At 41.6% G+C, this 14,338-nt stretch overlaps 1 protein-coding gene across 4 annotated transcripts in view; it reads right to left on the reverse strand.

Moving 5' to 3' along the window:
• Window positions 1–2,114: 2,114 nt before the first annotated feature.
• Window positions 2,115–14,338, reverse strand: part of rbbp8l (retinoblastoma binding protein 8-like) — a 104,127-nt gene continuing 91,903 nt past the window's right edge. For 3 of the 4 annotated variants that reach the window (XM_048608602.1, XM_048608598.1, XM_048608600.1), the window contains one exon: window positions 2,115–3,948. In XM_048608602.1, coding sequence (XP_048464559.1) covers window positions 3,878–3,948 — 71 coding nt within the window. In that variant the 3' untranslated portion in view covers window positions 2,115–3,877. Of the gene's footprint in view, window positions 3,949–4,543; window positions 7,576–14,338 lie in introns of those variants that run through there. The other variant, XM_048608601.1, reaches the window with a different exon arrangement.

The following is a 14,338-nucleotide window of genomic DNA, read 5'->3' on the forward strand; positions in this document are numbered from 1 at the left end:
GACGTTTTGGGTCGGGACCCTTCTTCATTTAACATTTAGCATGTCTAGACCTGTTAGAATTTTGTAGGTTTCTATGAGAATGCCCCCTCATTCTTCTAAACTCCAGTGACTACAATCCTAATTGACTCACTCTCTTCATAAATCAGTCCTGCCATCCCAGGAATCAATGTGGTAAATGGTGAGTTCAGAATTGATTGTTGAGTGGTGATTACCTTGTTTCCATGTATTTGCACCTCATTATTAACTCACTCTGCCTTATTTCCATGCCACTTCCAATTTTCCTCTCCTTGCTTGATGTGCTGCAAATGCTTGGCATGTAAGTCAGAATGGGTACCTAGCAACTGCTGAAAGCTTGTCTCAGCCATCCTCCAAGTGATTTTTCACAACAACGTGTGTCTGCTTCCATGGCTACCAGCGTCCTTCATTCACAAATGTTGGCAGCAGCAAGTCACTAGTTTCACCATATCAGCATGTCTGCTCTTGGATCAACTTACACGTTACTTTGGTCCTTCAACAATTTACTTTGCAGCTTGAGGACACCCACAACCTGCATGCTACTGCCAGGTCACCTTGTTTGTAGGGAGCACACACGCATCTCATGCATTTGCGCAGAATGCAATTTATGGCGATGAGCTTGCTGTCTTAGAGCTCATTTACTTTGTGCTTTCTTTGAGGCTGCAAACTTCTGTTTATTGTGTTGCTTTGTAATGCAGAGACAGAGGCAGACAGCTTATTGCAGTTCAGAGAACCAATCAAGGAAATGGACATATTGTTGTATCGCACAGTGCTATATCAACACCATACCTATAGCATGTGCCAATAGTTTAGGCAGCAAACACACTACCTGTGCTTTAGGTAAATGTCCATGTCCAAGTCTCAAAAGGGAGCAGTCCCTGGTGGAGTCAGAGGGTTCCATGGTCAGTCAGGAAGTACCATAACAGTCAGTCAAAGGGTTTGTCTGATTATTGTACTGGGGATTGACTACAGCCAGTGAGGTGTTTGATCCTACCAGAGTCTGGGAATCTTTGCAATCTAGGAACTGATACACTCAGTTCTGCAGATGAATTGCAACCAGTCCAGGGATTACAGACGGGTCAGTCCAGGTGCGGGGGTGAATTTATTCCAGGCAATGGGCCGTGCTCAGTCAGGTCTGTCCTGCAGTCCGTCTAGGATTGCACTACAGTCAGTTCCGGGTGATTGGTCAGTGATGGTCAGAGGCTCATCAGGAACAGTCCTTTAGCGCTGGGGGAAATGGGTAACTCAATATGAACAAACATAGAAAGAGTAAAAGAACTGTGGATGCTGTAAATCAGGAACAAAAGCAGAAGTTGCTGGAAAAACTCAGCAGGTCTGGCAGCATCTGTGAAGAAAATATCAGAGTTAACGTTTCGGGTCCAGGTTCTGAGCAAGGGTCACCAGACCCAAAACGTTAACTCTGAATTTTTTTCACACATGCTGCCAAACATAGAAAGAGTCCGATTTGAATCTTCTTCAGAACTATTCTGAGGAAGAGTTATTTTGGACTTGAAACATTAACTCTGTCTCTCCCTTCACACATGCTGCTAGACCTGCTAAGTTTCTCCAGCATTTTCTGAGTTAGTTTCAGATTTGCAGCATCGGCAGTACTTTGTTTTCATTCAAATGTGGGAATGAGTTCATTGCATTGGATCTCTGAGGGAATGGTGACAGTGATGGAGCTAATTCTAGATAGTAAGGAGGAAGTTCATCGATTACAGAAATGGTTCTCAAGGTCACTGTTAAGCTGGCCGCTAGATGGGGAAAATGTAAGACCAATAAGGGCATGGAGATTTATAAGACAAAGAGCTCTGGCGGTAAAATTGGGCCTAGTTATACAAAGGCAAGTGAACATAAATGGAGGAAACTGAAAGGTCATGGGGCCATGGGGTCATAACACAGAAGGGAACATAAAGGATTCAGATGTGGGGGAATTATCTGCATCTCAGATGTGAAGCCTGCAACTCATCCACATAAACACAAGGAAAGAACCTTACCAATTCAGATCAAAACTCAACTGCACAATATCTGAACAAAATGATTGATGCCATGTGTAAAGTGGGTGGAGTAAATTACAATTTATTTTCTTCAGAGGCTGAGTAAAATGTCTGGAATTTGAGGCCTTGCTAGGGGCATTTGTAATTATCATGACTGCAGTGATGCAGTAATACCACCCATCTGGCTTCTATTTGCACTTGATCAGCAGGTCATTTATTGTCCAAGAAGGTACATTAAGAATGACGTCTTCGAGCAAACATGACCATTACACATGTGCACTGATTCTTTTTCCATATTTCTCTCTAATAGCAGCAGTGTTGCCCCTAGTTTTTTTTCTCTCCACGGGACCTCGGAGGACCATGCGTGGCAGTGAGTTCCAGAACTGGAAGTCAATGCTATGTTCCATGTCTGCATGCTGTTTGCTGTGCATGGAATGTCAGAGTGGCTGTGCAAGCATCAGCACAACAATCTGCTTAACTTCAGCAGATTACTAAGGAAAGAAAAATGAATTAACAAGGATTTCCCCTAGCAATTTGGTTGGTTATCAGACAAACGTACATATAGCATTGTCACCTTAACTTCTCAATTCAGAAAGCCATTCCAAAGCTAAGACTGGAAGACATCACTTCACAGGTGGTATATTCACACACTGAACTGTAAGTAGGCAAGGAAATAGGTCTGTGATGTGCAAGGATGACTTTTCTTTATGGGGCTATCATGGTGGCTTACTGGCAGAATTCTGCTTTCCTGATCTAGCAAGAAAACTCTGGAAGTGCAATGTATAAAAATATGCTTAAGTACAGAACACCGTAATAAGGTGTACATTGACCTCTTTAGGAAGCCTCTATGTCACACTGCATGAGGGCACAACCTAAGGCTTCATTGTGCTGAATGCGAGGGCTCATGTGTTCTTTCAATAAACTCGTGTAATGTTTCTGACCTTCCCCACGGGCTATATGCTCATGCATCTGACATGGAAATCACTTTGGCTTGAGTTCTTGTGACCTTGCTTCAAATGTGAAGACAGTGTTGAAGGAGACAGCAATTGTAGGTTTGTTGGTAAACCCAGCAAGAACATCAACCTCCAGTTATCCTAACACAGAGGGAGATTCAGCAAGAAGTCAGAGGGGTATGATGAGACACTGTATCTGCAGGCCACACTGATATTTTCTTCAAATGTATTCTAAATAAAAGGCATGTTTCATTTTGCAGTCATCAGGACAATTTGTAACAATACCAATTTAAGGGGAAAACTAACATGTATGAGAAGAGAGTGTTACTGGTTGTCAAGTAGATTTTGATTGATAGAGGCAATGCCAAGCACATCACATCAGTTAACATTGATTTCCAGTTAACTGTCAGTTTTTGTTTAAATTTTAAACCAGGCCGGAAGATTCCGATTGGTGGTACCTCACCCTGAGAAATGAATCAGTGAATGGCTTTGACTTATTTTGTCGATTTGAAACAGGTGCAGAGTGTTGACAAGTTGTTCGGGTGTGCGAATAAACAGGACCATCCGTATTAATATATGTCACTTCCTGTACACAAAAACGCGACATACTCCAAGCCTGGCTGGCAATCCTGAATTGATTGTCAACGTAATTCTTCTTTATGAATAACTTTGACAAAACATGTCATTTTTCAGCAATTCTAAAGTTCCGTACTTCCAAATGAGTACTCGTCAACTCTCCGAAAGACAGTGCAGGCATCAATTTAGGTGTCTCCCATTCCATCATCACCGAACTGTGTAATCCGCTGGCTCATTTCAAGGAGAAACTGGGGGCCTGTGTGGCATCTTCCAAACATTGACACAGAAAAGAATCCAGGGTGTCACTTTATGCCATTTTCTCCAGATCACAACTCTTCATATCCTTCCCGCCCATGACGAGGACAGTTGAGGTTTGGTTGGCTTCCTCCTCAGAGGCAAAAGTGGAACTGAAGAAAGAGAAATCAGGAACCAAAATGATTTGAAACTATAAATCTGTACCAGCACACTCACAAATGTGAACTCATATATCTGAAGCCCCTAAATCACAGGACTCTCACTTAGTGCAGTATATATTTATAGCAAGAGGTGAATGTAATTCTGTTCAAAACTTCACATTGTGCATAATATAAAGCAGTGAACAATCTTAATGTAACATAGCAGGCAAACAATCCATTATCTGACCTTGATGCTCTGTTGCTAATGAAGAGGTGCAGCATGATCCCATTTTTTCCATTTTTTTGTAGGAATGTGCTTAGTCTTTATTCAGTACCTCTGCACAACACTATCGTTCAGGTTGGCATTTACAGTGTGAGGAAATCTCAACCACAAGCCCATATATTCATAGAACAGTAGAGAGATTCTGCTCCTATGATGCTGCTTAGCCTGCTGTGTTCATCCAGCTCTGCACCTTGTTGTCAGAGATTTGAGAAGGTTACTTTTCGTTAGTGGACTCAACATGGAAGTTATTTTTCTTAGGTTATAAGAGGAGAGAAAGGCTGGTGTCCAAATATGAAATAAAAACAGAGTGCTCAGGCCTTTCTTAAAGGCACCTTTATTTAAAGCAAACAATTTTATTCAGCAACATTTTTCATATTTTTAAGCTACATGCACTGCAATATCTCTCTACTGAACATTGCACTGGTGTCACAGGCTGGTTACCTAAGAAATAATAAAAAATGAGCAACTCTGCTATTGATTTAATATGGATGCCTGCTCTTCACAATGAATACAAAAGAGATTCAGCTCTGTTACAGCAAAATGCAATGCAAATACATTTCTGTCATTGTGCAATAGAATATAATTTACCCAGTTGTACCATTTGCAACAATTTCTGACCTGGCTGCTAAAAAATTATAATAGATAGCAGTGTGAAAAGTCAATTCCTTCAGTAACAGTGATAACCTAAAGATTTGCAGTTTTGGAATTAGTTCAATATAAGAGTTCAGTATCATATAAGACACCTGTCTTTCTGATCATCCTTATGAAAACACAATTTCATCAATGAGATGCTCTAAATGAATTTCTATGGCTTTTTGACATTTCAGTTTGTATCATTTAACTCCAGTCCAAAACAAGTCAATACTCAATGCATGGGGATTTATTTTTAAAGCATATCTATGTTTAATGTCCTGTACTGTTTCATTGCTTCACATGATGATATTACTTTTAACTAATATAAATACAATGTGTTAAAGAGCACACAAGGGAACTTTACATAAACACATTAAGTGGTGCAGGAAATGAAACTTGCTGAGGTTCATCTTAAGATAAATATAAATGCTTGTTGACATTCCCAAAGTAGCACACTGTCTACAGATTATTTATAAATACACAGTTAAATTGCATAGATTATTTAGACTGTAGAGGCTAGAAGTTGTTGGGAAGTTGCACTTTTAGAATGATGCATTCATCTGCATGACATTATTCATTTCAACGTTTTGTAGAGTGAAAATACCATATCAATGGTTGGCATAAAGTCCAATTAATCCACGACCAAATACACCATGCAGAAATTTATGGCCAGAGGGATGATTTTGTTACTTGTACAGACAATGTACATTGTCCAATGATAGCAGTCGGGAAATCTGAATAGATGCATTTTGAGTCACTTCTCACCAACTCATCAACAACATCTTCACTGGCATAAAATTTACCAGGGAAGAGCAGAACAACAACCTGATTCTCATTCCTGGATGTATTGGTTGAATGAAGGGCCAACGTTGAGCTCCAGAGCACCATATACAGGAAGGCTACCCATACGGATCAAATACTTAACTACAACAGCAACCACTCCAACACCCACAAACGAACTGCATCAGGACTGTGTTCAAAGGAGCCATAACACACTGCAGCATGCCGGAACTGTGCAAAGCCGAAAAAAAACACCTCCACAGTGTCATTAAAAACAACAGCCACCCAAAAAGCGTCTGCTGGTACTTACTCAACAGACAGCCACAGGAAGACATAGCATGCCTGGATACACTAATCACCCTACCATACATCAAGAACATATCATAGATGACCACCAGACTACTCTGAACACTCGGAATTGTGATAGCACACAAACCCACAGCTACACTACAACAACTACTGACAAAAACAAATGATCCCATATCCACAACTAACAGGACCAACGGTATATATAAAATCCCACGTAAGGACTGCCACAAACACTACATCGGACAGACTGGGAGAAAACTAACTATCAGGGTCTATAAGCATTAACTAGCTACCAAGAGACACAACCAACTATCACTGGTTTCCATACACTTGGACAAAGAAGGCTATGAATTCGACTGGGACAGCATAACCATCCTAAGACAAGCCAACCAAGGGCATGAACGGGATTTCTTGGAAGCCTGGTACTCAACCCGGAACTCCTTCTACAAAGCTGTGGAAATAGACCCCATATACCAATTACTATGAAGCAGAACCAGAAACCACAACCACCACATCAGACTGGACCCACATAAATAACAAGCGGGACAGACCAACAACGCTTCCTCAGAGGCGCACTGATGATGTTACCTAGTACGGTGATGAAACGTCTGCAAACCAACCTACCAGCCCAGTGAACAAATCAACAACCTCATTCACAACCTGAGCTACGAGTCTTCTCAAAAACGTTAGAACGGAATAAGTCATGCAATTGCTGACAGAATGGCGAAGTGTACTGAAATATCACAGCAGAGAGTGATAGAGCAGAGGCACATAAGCCTAGGCTGTTCTGCTTAGGAGTGAAATAGTAGAGGTGAAGAGTTTCCATTTGCAATTAAGAAAAGTCAGGGAAATGTCTCAAAGGGGATTTCTCAACTGCTCACCTCAATAGAGATGACACATCTGAAAGACTCAAGGCAAGGAGGAGCCCACAAGTAAAATAAGACTTCTATATTCTGATTGATAGTCTTTAGTCTACATCCTTCAGTTATTTATAAGGGTTCTAAGTGAAAGGAATTTCTGTTTCATTTCTGTCCCTCTATCTTAGCATACAAAGCTTATGTCATATGATTTCGACATTACATTGGTAATCTCATTTAGAGAGGATGTAGGAAAAGCTGGTATTAGGAAATGGAAGAATGAATGACAGCAGGAACTATAAAAGGTTATGGTTAAGAAATAATATTGGGGTAGTGACGCTCTTACTCTTACTTAGACAATAAACACTTTATCAGTACAGGAGATCATAAATTGAAGTGCTCTATTTTTTCAGCAATTCTTTAACCCACAAGGAAATGCCTGTTAGAAATGGCAGATTTCCTTGAATCCCAGAACGAGATCAACTCGTGTTCGTGTTATTGTGATTTTGCCGACACAACTTTCAAATTCAGCCTAAATTCTGACAGATAACATAACTGATTCTGAGAAACAAAGCTAATTTCTACCCTTTAATGTAAGTGTTCAATTCTAAACCAGCTATTGATCCACTAGAATGTTTGGTTGACTGCTGATCAGAAAAAAGTTAGAACTTTGTGATTGAACCAGAGCTTAACAATGTCATGTATATATTTCTGTTCACAGAGAATCTTCAGTATTCAGTTCTAATGCTTTGTGGTAAATCCCCTTCTCAATTTGAACTGCAAAAGTAAAACATTTATTGTCAACACCATAACTTAATACTGTAACAGATAAAATGCACAAAAAATTAATATATAGAAACAGTAAACTCTAGCAACTGCTATACTTAAATAAAAAATGTTTCTGTTTATTTCAGATTTTTGGATAAATTTGCTTGGAAAAATTCCAATTTTGCACCAGCCTTGGTAAGAACCGTGTGTGCTACAGGAACCAGGTGTGGACTGGAGCCCCTTTTACTCTTTTCCAATGACTCAGTTGAATTGACACTGTGCAAAGTTACTAATGGACCAGGAAATATTTGTGCAAGGTTCCGCTCACTAGTATTTTGGTGAAGGTGCTATTCTGTTTAAAGTAAATGAGTGAATGCCTTCATTAAAATAACAGGAATTTTATTTCAGGTGGGGATCCTATATTTTACTTCATGCACTGTCAACATGATATTTAAACTTAAGCCCAAGAAGTAAAAGGGAGAGTCCTGCACGGCTATGTTCCACCACGTAACAAACACAGGCCCTTCACGTATAAAAGAATCAAAATGCCTATTTTTTATATGCATGGTACACCAACTGGGACAAACACACTCATTATGATATGACCCAGAGATACTTTCCTGTTGGGGAAGATCCAGCAGCTTGTGCAACAATGGACTGGAAGTTTCATTGCTTTTCTGCCTTCCCTAATTAAGAACACTGCAGGTCCTGAAACAATGTGTTTATTGCAGATTCTTCTCTCTTGGTTTAGCTGCCATTAGAATACTGAAAATGGCATTCTAAACAGCTGGAATGACATGGAACTGGACTGTTTCAAATAAAGAAGTTGACCTGGTAACTTTGCCCACTTGCTCAAAGAGTAACAGGTTGTAGAGGTTGACTGGGCCAGTGTAAACTATATGGCAATAAGTGGACAGCATTCAAGGAGAAACTGCAGTCTGAACAACTGCAGGCATAATATATGGATAATGATCTAAACATAGAGCAGCATTGTAGGTATTTAAACAGAGAGTTTGACGCTCTGGGTCAGGTTTCTTCTGATATAACTCTGTGGTTGATCATCAACACCAATTTACATTTATACAGAGATAGTAAAATGTTCCAAGGTTCTTCAATGGAGCTTTGTTACTTAGAATTTGACTCAGCCTCATAAAGGGATTAGAGCAGTTCACCTAAAGCTTGGTCTAAAAGGTAGGTTTTAAGGTTGGCCTTGGAGGAGGAGATATGCATATGGAGGCAGAAAGGTTTTGGGAGGGAATTCTTGAGTTGAGGGACTCAGCAACTGAAAGCAATCATGATAGTGTCAACTGATGGAACATAGTAGTGTGCAAGTGTCTAGAATTGGAGAAATGCATGGATGGTAGAAGTGGGTTTGGAGGTTACAGAACCAGGGAAGGTCGAGACCATGGGTGAATTTGAATGCAAAAGAATGAAGATTTTTAGTTTGAGCTGTTGCCAGACCAGGAGCCAATGTTGGTCAGCAAGCACATGGGTCATGGTGAATGACACTTGGTGAAAGTTCAATACATTGCAGAGCTTTGGATGAGCTTAATCTTATGTATGGTGAAAAGTCAAGAATTCATTGGAGCAGATAACTAAGATGTGGAGAAAATTTTGAAAGTCCATTATATGAGAGTATTTAATGATGACAGTGGTTTCCACACAAAAAGGTTTGGATCCTCAGCAAATCGGCAATTACGATCAGATTAATATCCTGTTTCTACTTTTCAGTGTTTAATACTGCTCTGCATTTCTGATTGGGTCTTCCAAGACCAGCTTCTTCAGAAATGTAGAGCTTCATTGCAAGGTTGGAGCTTTGGGTGATTGGGGAGACAAATCAAGTCTCCCTTTTTACAGCAACAGTTATTGAAAGGCAAGTTGTCCAGTGTGAATGCTAGTTAATGTGTGAATGATGAATGAATGAATGAATAGGAAGGTTGGTAGTCTGGGTTGGTGGGTGAAGTAAATGCGTAAATAAGGAAAGTAGTAGGTGATAGTTTGGCAGGTGCATAACATACTGATGGTATGGTGCCAAGTGGAGAGAGTGTAAAGTGGAGAAAGTGGAAGGTGGAGTGTGTGGTAGGTTGGCAGGTTTGTAGGCTGGCAAGTGGCTAGCATGGCAAGATTGAGGGTGATGCATAGGTGGAGTGGTCGCTGGATAGATGGGTTCATGGATAAATGGGTCAGGAGGTAGTTGGGTTGGATGGGAAGGGGATGTTAGGTCAGGGTCTAATCAGGCTGCATCAGCAGAAAGTGTAGTCTGGGCTGCAAAAGGGGAGATGGAGGGCTCACTGAAAGTGAATGGGGATTTGTTGCATAGTAACCCAGGTAGAGTCTTTCTGTCTAATGTTTCCTGGGTAACTACCCAGCTCAGTACATCAGAATGTCCAAAGTTGTCAATTCTCATTCAGAATAACTAACTCTTAAAGGGAAGTAGTGACATTGCCCACCACGGGGCCAGACTTCCCTGGAAATTCCCAAGGAAGTCGTCAAGTCAGAACCTCTGCAGCATTTGGATATGTATCTTGGGTTACTGATCCGGAGACCAGGAGATCCAGGACAATAAAATTGAAACAACTTTCACTTGAACATTTTGCTGTGTCTTATTCCATCTGATCACATTTTACTTCTTCTTCTTATGAACTAGGAGCAAAAATAGGCAATTCAGCCCTAAACTATGCCCTCTAGTTTTGGACTCCCCTGCCCTTGGTAAAAGACATTGGCTATTTATGCCCCTCATGATTTTATAAACCTTTTTAAGGTCAACCCTCAGCCTTGAACTTCATCTGGCCCCTCCATGACCCTTTCAATATCCCTTTCAGTTCTGCACTATCTTCCCAAAGTTTACAATTCTTCCAAATTTTGTATTACTGGAACCCTGTTCTAACTTGCCAAATGACTGTTATTCATTTGTGAATTCAGTAGAGAGTATTTTATCATCAGGGACCATCACAGCTAAGTCCATTCACAAGCATTTCGTCATCTGTGGATCATACTTCCAGCAGGGGGCAGTAATCAATAGCAGAAGATCCAGCTGTATTTAGTCATCCTAACTCAAGAGATTGAGGCCAATTGTTGCACTCTCCTGCACCCTAGTGGCAAGGAGTTATTTCACCAACCACTTTGATTAAACCTGCAATTTGCTGGTTTGTCCAACTCAGCTGCTACTTAACCAGTTGAACTAGTGAAGCAGTTTAACCATGTTCTAACAACGATATCTTCTATTCACATGATGTCAGCTGCCATCACAGAGGAAGATGGTTTGTGCTGTGCCAGTAAACTCTGTACGTTATCACCTATTGTGGCTCAGGAGTGGTTCTCTGGCATGGCAATCATTGCTGCATTTGCTGCCAAAGATGACAGAAATGGTAAATGATTTATGGGTCCCTATTTTAGAATTTTAGAATCACAGAATTCCTACAGTGTGGAAAGAGGCCATTCAGCCTGAATCTGCACTGATCCTCTGAAGAGCATCCCACCTAGACCCAGACCTCTACTGTATCTGCATAACCTCACATTTCTCATGGCAAACCACCTCGCCTGCACATCCTTATCACTACGGACAATTTAGCATGGCCAGACCACCTTTGAACTTTTTTCAGGGTCAGCTGAGCTTTTCATTACTTCTTGCCTCTTCTAATTCTCCTCCAAACAGTCAGCTTTTAGAAGTCACAATTGTCAGTTACTGTCTTCCAGTTATCAGTGTCGATGTTTGCTGCCTTCATACAAAAGCAGAATGTGCTTGAGAAACTCGGCAAGTCTGGCAACATCTGTAGAGTAAAAAAAGAGATAATATTTCGAGTCTAGTTGGCTTTTTATAACATAAGAACAGGAGGAGGCCATTCAGCCCCTTGAGCCTGTTCTCTGACGAAGGGTCACTAGCCTTAAATTTTAACTCTATTTTTCTCTCTCCACATGGTGCCAGACCTGTGGAGTTAACAAGCATCCTCTGTTTTTGTTTCAGATCTCCAGCATCTAGCAGTTCTTTGTTTTGTTTTTTATGATTTCCTTGCAGTGGAGGAATGGACCAGCAAGATGTTATGATCCAGTGGCCAGTTCATCAAACAATGGATCTTTGGGTTTACAACTGTCATTGATCTGATGATTGTGGCTGACTCACAGGATATTGTTGGTTTGTCAATAAGCTATGCAGGAATTAGCACACTCCATTACTTGTCTTTCCTAAAGATGCTAAAGATAGTCCGAGATAAATAAGGTGGAAACTGTTAAGCCTTTTCACCTTCCTAGTACATGTTGTGCTCACAGTCTATTTTCAGTTGAGTTGCTGTTGTTCCACACTTACTTGGCTTGGATATAACAGCTGCAGCTTTTTCAATGTATATGTTGAGTTCTGCATCAGGTGGCAGATTGCTAGTGATTGTGGAGCCTAGATCCGTGAATTTATCGGGAAGTTCCAGTTGCCCATTGCCATTGCTGATAGATAGCAGTCTGGCACCATCCTAGACCATGACATTTGTCCCTCTGATGCTGACATTCAAATCAAACTCTTCACAGGCATGAGAGAGTCTGTCTATTTGCTGCCGAACTTGTTCCTCATCATGGGCGGCTGGATTGGGACGTGTTGGAAATTGTACTGGCCTGTGACAAGTTTGTACATGTGGTATGTTTCCATGTCACGAAAACTCAGCAATGAGAAATAATTTTCAATCAAGTCCCACCTTCAAGATAAAGTTAGTGGCACATGAGAACCTTGTGGCACCTGGTTTACCATTATTTCAAGATGGTGTGCAGCTATGGACAGTATGTAGGAGATCATCGACTTCCCTACTTTCTCTCTGTAGCACAAGGTGGAGGAGAATGGATTCTTACATAGAGGCTTAGGATTAGTAAAGGTCTGTGGATTTATGGGGTGGGATCAAGGACATGGAATGTTTGAAGAGGAACTGGGAGACTGCTACAGAGGATGGGGTAGAGAACATGGACGAGTGAAGTGAGAAGGGTTTGCTGCCCTGTGTGCGATGTGGGGAGCAGGCACAGTTAGTGAAGGTAAGAAAGTTAGGTGCTGAAAGTTCGGGCTGACAACAGTCCACATGTTATTGTATCTCAGGGTGTTGACTGACACAGTTCTTATAGGGCTTTGAATTCACCCACAACATTTCAAACAGACACACAAAGGCAGAATAAAAACTCATCCTTGAACTTCTTTTCACTGATGAGACACTCCCCTGGCCCACAGTCAGTCAGCCTCGCAACGGATAACGACATGTTTTTCCAAAGAGCTGCAACTGTTTACACTAAAACTCATTTTCAAGAGAAGTGAAGTCCTGCATTGGCCTGCACTCCAAGAAGAATGAGGACAAACAAGTGATATCATTGCAAGACCCGAGCTGGAAGCGGTTAAGCAGTTTTGGGGACTGTCACCTTGTCTGATGCCACCATCAACAAGGAAGTGGACAAACGCTTTCAAAAGTGAGCAGTGTATTCGGTGGACTGCACAAATGAACACAGCCTCATTGTGCAGACCAAACTCGTGTGAATTTTAGCAGCAATTGCTGGAGAAACTCAGCTGGTCTGGCAGCATCTGTGGAGAATTAATATTTCAGGTCCAGTGACCCTCCTTCAGAGCTACTAGCAGCTAGGAAAAGGTGTCATATATGCTGAAGACATATGTTGGAGGTAAAGGAATCAGTGATAAGTGGAGACAGAACCCGGAACCCTTGTCAGCCTTCCGCAGGGACTGTTCCCTTCGGGACATCCTGGTCCATTCCTTTTTCATCCCCAACACCTTCCCACAGCTCCATGGTACCTGCCCTTGTAATTACAGAAGGTGTAACACTTACCTGTTTACTTCCTCCATCCTCACCATCCAAGGTCCCAGACACACCTTCCAGATGAAGCAGCGATTTACCTGCACTTCCCACAATCTAGTCTACTGTATTCGCTGCTCACAATGTGGTCTCTTCTCCACTGGGGAGACAAAGCGCAGACTGGGTGACCACTTTGCAGAACACCTACATTCTGCCTGCCAAAAGTCCCCAGCTTCTAGTTGTCGGCCACTTCAACATACCACCTTGTTCCCTGCCAACATCACTGTCTCAGGCTTGCTGCAGTGCTCCAGTGCAGCTCAGCACAAGCTGGAATAACAGCTGCTCATTTTCTACCTGAGGACCCTTCAGCCTTGTGGATTTAATATTTAGTTCAATACTTTTAGGGCCTGAAAACCTTTGTTCTTTATTCACACACACACCCCAGGCCCTGTCATGACATGGGCTGCTTTAAGTGCAGCCAACACAATTTCACCTAATTATGGTTCCCATTAGCAGTTTTTCTCTCTCCCTGACTTACCATTATTATCCCTTTGTCTGTCTAACCGTCTTTCTCTCCCTCTGGGCTCCCTCTCCATCTAGCAGTTCCTCCTTCACTTCCTCCACAGCCACAACCTTACCCCCTGTCTTCAGCATATATGCCACCTTTTTCTAGCTACTACCTGTTCTGAAGAAGGGTCACTGGACCCTAAATGTTAACTCTGTTCCTCTCTCCATAGATGCTGCCAGATCTGCTGAGTTTCTTCAGCAATTTCTGTTTCTCTTTCAGATTTCCAGCAGCTGTAGCTCTTTGTTTTATTTCAACGTGTTCAATGCTGTAGTTCTCTTCTGTATGGCACTGAGCTATGGATCATGCTCCATTCTCATCTACACTGTCTAAGGACTACCACTGAAGCATCCTCAAGATCTGCTGGCAGGACTGCATCACAAACATTGAAATCCTGGAAACAACCAACATCACTTGCAGTGATGCCATCCTCTTACAA

The sequence above is a fragment of the Rhincodon typus genome, chromosome 19, assembly GCF_021869965.1.
Source record: "Rhincodon typus isolate 14 chromosome 19, sRhiTyp1.1, whole genome shotgun sequence".
NCBI classification, from domain to species: Eukaryota; Metazoa; Chordata; class Chondrichthyes; order Orectolobiformes; family Rhincodontidae; genus Rhincodon; species Rhincodon typus.